The sequence below is a fragment of the Macadamia integrifolia genome, chromosome 4, assembly GCF_013358625.1.
Source record: "Macadamia integrifolia cultivar HAES 741 chromosome 4, SCU_Mint_v3, whole genome shotgun sequence".
Taxonomy (NCBI): Eukaryota; Viridiplantae; Streptophyta; class Magnoliopsida; order Proteales; family Proteaceae; genus Macadamia; species Macadamia integrifolia.
Genome location: NC_056560.1, coordinates 1,339,634 through 1,344,034, shown reverse-complemented (window position 1 = coordinate 1,344,034; position 4,401 = coordinate 1,339,634). Strand labels below are relative to the sequence as shown.

The window sequence follows — 4,401 nt, the reverse complement described above, 5'->3', positions numbered from 1 at the left end:
CCCCCCCCCCCCCCCCCCCGACTTACTTGGAGAGGGAAAAATATTGAAGGACAATCATTCTAATCTCCAGATAAGAATCTTGCTTGGCATTTCCTAGCTTGTTTCAGTGTCCAAAAAGCTCTTTTGTGAATGTCAGCAACTGCAAAGCCATAGAACTTCAATAAATCAAATGGCTTCCACCTTGTCCATTCAGTATATGCAACTTGCAAAGTCAAACCATTTCTGATGAGTTTGAAGGGGGCAGTCTGAATGAAATTTGTGAATCTAACTAGACAGCAAAATAGAGCCTTTTTTTTCTTGAACGGACTGTACATCACCCATTGTAATTATATCCCAAACCTTCCCCCCCACCCCCTCCCCATTCATCGATCAGAGGAGTTGATCCAATTACTCAATCCAAAAACTGGTTAAAGCATGCCAGCAAGATCTTAAACTATTGCAGCTTTCTTCCCATCCATATTCATTTCGGGTCAAAACCAAAAAAGGAGTGGACCTGAAGCAGATGCTTCACTGCATTTACCTGCAAACTGACTATTTAGAAGTCAATCTCACGCCTCTCTGCAAAGAACTTTCCTGTGACTGTTTGCCCAGGTAGCAGGGCAAGCCAGACTCCTGTGTCAGCACCTTCCTCAGCTGAAATATTCCCTGCCCAACCGCTCATGCCAGTCTTCACCCAGCCAGGGCAATAGCAATTGATATGTATATTCCGACCTTCTGGCCGATTCGAAAATGTCTTTGCCACAAATCGGGTGTAAGCATTAACTGCAAGCTTTGATACAGAATAGTCAGTATAGATTTTAGGCCAGCCACCTGACACCCAACTACCCTTTTCAACTTGTTCAAGAAAGCGTGTAACAGTCCTGTTTATCAGTTCCTCGGAGAGAGAATCCTCATCAGCAAGCTGCTCCCTCAACATTTTATCTTCCAGTCTCTGACAAAATTAGAAGCATATCAATCACTTTGACATAGAGCAAAGCATTATGTAAGTAATTCAGTTCATCAGCATAGAAGTCAAAACTTAAATCCAGAATACCACACTATAACCAAGAAAATTGTGTGCCAGAAAAACCCTGAGAGACTCTTCCTTCTGTGAAGAGTGCTAAATACATAGCAAAGAAACTGGGAGGAAAGAAGATAAAATATAACAAAAGAAAAGAAATGGAACCTAAAATTTTGCAAAACCAAAAGGTCAACAACAATTACAAATATTACTATGATCATCTATGTCCTTTATTATTGCTATTATCACATCATTGTTGTTGTTGTGTTATTATACTTCTTCTACTTCAAAGAAAATACTTGAATAAGGTTCTCTCCCTCTTTTCTGGAAACCCCTACCATCTCAAGCAGAAAACGGAATCCCTACCCTTACAAGCAGAAAAACAAAGGAGCCAAAAGAGAAAATGTTTTCCCTATATAAATATTTAGTTCCTATAACATTTAGGTTTCCTCCCAACAACAGAAAAAAGTAGATATATATATCCATCTAATCTGTTCATTTACCCAAGTTTCTCCAAAGATTTCGAGTGAAAGGAAAGAAAAGAAAACAAAATTAAGAAGCAGAAAGAAAAAAATTACCACTCAAGAGAGAAAAATCAAGCTGTAGAAAGAAAAAAAATTACTACTCACATTCCGCCTGCCATTCAGTCTACCAAGTCTGGAACTCACATTCACAATGCGAGCACCAGCAGTTGAATGTTTCATCAGTGGAACAATTGTCTCAATCATCCTTTTGGTGCCGAAATAGTTTGTTGAAATAACCCTCTCAGCAAATTCAACAGAATTATCTGCTCCGAGATTGAAATTAACACCTGCATTATTTACCTGCATAGAGACAGTTCAAGTAACCTTTCAACCTCATACCAAAAAGCTATTAAATAATTTTGATTCCAAATAGTTCCCAATATGTCTATTCTCGTGTAGCTTTACTACAATCTAATGTGGCTTTCTATTTTTTTAAGCCAAGCGGCAGCAACAAATGAAAGTGAGTTTTTTTTTCAGGGGGTGTGGGGGGTTGAGCCAAGTAAAATCTTCTTAAAGTTCATTAACATTGCACAACTTTACTAGTGATCACTAAGATGTACATCATTGTCCACTTGATTGAAGAAATTTAAATTAACTCTTGGTGAAACTAAGGATGCCATTCTTCCACTGTTCTTATTATACATATTGTACATTAATTCCTAATGTCAAAAAAAAAAGAAGAAGAAGAAGGAAGGAAGGAGAAGATCTTCTACAATTCTACTATATTTTTTATGGGTAAAGGCGGGGCATTCCGCACTGTGCCCAGTGTGTGTCTGTCTATCTCCCTCCTCCTCTCTTCAATCTCCCAAGGTTGAAGAAGATTGTACATTGTGATGACATGATCATTTGCATTTTTCAATAAAAATTGTCTGCATACACAGGGCAGGAAACAACATAAAAGGTACAAAAGCATTATAAACTCACCAGAATATCCATACCGCCATAATTCTGCTGTATCCACTCAGCAAATAATTTTACAGATGCATGGTCCAGAATGTCCAATTGATGGAAGGCAACATTTAAACCTTCACTTAGTAATGATTCTGTTGCTTCATGGCCCTTGCTATTGTCTCTTGATGTAAGAATAACACTCAGCCCATGAACTGCAAGTTGCCTAGCAATCTCATATCCAATTCCTCTGTTAGCTCCAGTGACCACAGCAACAGTTTCTGAGCCCCACCACCTAGATAAATGTCCAACATAAATCAAGGATTGTCATTGTAGCCTTACTGCAAATATTTTTTCACCATCAACACAAATCCTGCTCTGAGACAAACTACAAGAAAAGTCAATAATCTAAATATGTTGGTTGCTTATCTCCGTATTCATTGATTTCATTTTCAAACCATTTCTAACCACTGGCATAACAGTAGTCACTTCTAATAGTTCAAATAATTTAGTATTCATCGAAAAAAAAAATCGATATATCAGGTGGGAGTCTATTTTGTCATGCTTCTGCCTGCAACAAAGTTTTAAGTATCCTACCATATCCGCCGACACTAACTGATACTTATGTGTCTTTAAGGTACTGATATGATACTTACAAAGATGGTATCAACTGCATCCAGTCTACAAATGACCCGATATGGTTGATACCTAATGATACACTTATACATCTCTTATAAACTATAAAAACGATCCTAGACTATAATCACTTGCTGATAGCTCCTGTAAGGCATTCTAATTATTATTATTCCTTTTTTGTTGCAAAATTAACTATATTCCTTACTTCTACTGCAAAAGAGACTCTAGTAATATTGATTTCATCATCATTTGGGGATTAAACAACTTGCAATCAAGGATCAAAATCAAAACCAGAATTGCATAAGAATGATTAATATCAAAACTTTGAATTTAACTGGAAAAGACTTCTACTCATCCCCACCCAAAAAATAAAATAAAATAAAAATAAAAATAAAACCCTAAATAGTAAAGACGCAGCATATGAAACAGAGCTTAGCCGGCCAATGTAATAATGGTAAGTGGTAACATAGGAGAAGGCGTAGTGTCGCTGCGTCAGGGGTGGGACATGGGATTGGAAAAGAAAATCATAAACGGCCGTTGCAGATAAATTCTACGGTTCCTTTTTTCTTTTAAATAAAGATTTTCGATCTGTAGGATTTTGACAACCTCATCGCATACACATTTTCAAAAATTAATTGAAGGAAAGGTCAAAGATCTGAAACAAAACATTATTTCTTTCGGCCAAGGAATTTATCAGAAGCATGCAAAGACCCCCTTGAATCAGATTAGGGTTTCGTAAGCCCAGAATCAGTAAAAAAGACACAAACATAAGGTATGTAACAACTCTCTCACCTTTCCTGTTCAGTGTAAGGGATCCTTCTGAGGTCGGATAATTCTTGGAGTCTCTTTTCTCTTCGCTCCTTCGCCCGCTCGCTTCTCCCCATCTCCGTCCGGTGAATCTCTTCGATTGCCATCACTTTTCAGCTCTCTGATTCAAGGATTTTTAGATCGGAATCGGGGGTTGAATCGGTCCTTGCCAGTTCGAATCTGAGTCGGCCGGAATTGGTCCAATGTCCCAAGACCCTAGGGCTTAGAGTCAGGCGGTCTTATCTGAAAACATAGCGATCTGGTCCCAAAAACCATAGAATTCATCATTCATAACTTCCAGAATGATTAATGCCCTAATCTAATCCAATTGACGAATTCACCCAATCCGATTTCAATTTTTGATATATAACGACATCTTGGCCTTTAAATTTAGAGGGGAAAAGAATTTAACAAGTGAACCCTTAAAGTGTACCTATATGTAAGATATGGGCATCACATATGGACCAAGACATTGGTGTTTACCTATCCATAATATTTGGGTCTCATATGAAGTCAAACTACTATGCAGTCAAATTTTTTGAAAGT

General features: G+C 37.7%; 1 protein-coding gene across 2 annotated transcripts; it reads right to left on the bottom strand.

Moving 5' to 3' along the window:
• Positions 1-156: 156 nt before the first annotated feature.
• LOC122076042 ((+)-neomenthol dehydrogenase) lies at positions 157-4,107 on the bottom strand. Of its 2 annotated transcripts, none has more exons than XM_042641321.1 (4): positions 3,841-4,107; positions 2,449-2,707; positions 1,669-1,824; positions 157-931 (listed from the first exon to the last, which is right to left on the bottom strand). In XM_042641321.1, the coding sequence occupies exons 1-4, from the start codon at positions 3,960-3,962 to the stop codon at positions 536-538; spliced, it is 933 nt and encodes a 310-aa protein (XP_042497255.1). In that variant the 5' UTR covers positions 3,963-4,107; the 3' UTR covers positions 157-535. The 2 variants fall into 2 exon arrangements, with proteins under 2 accessions (XP_042497255.1, XP_042497254.1); XM_042641320.1 differs by having other exon boundaries at positions 1,630-1,824; positions 3,841-4,093.
• Between the last annotated feature and the right edge of the window lie 294 nt (positions 4,108-4,401).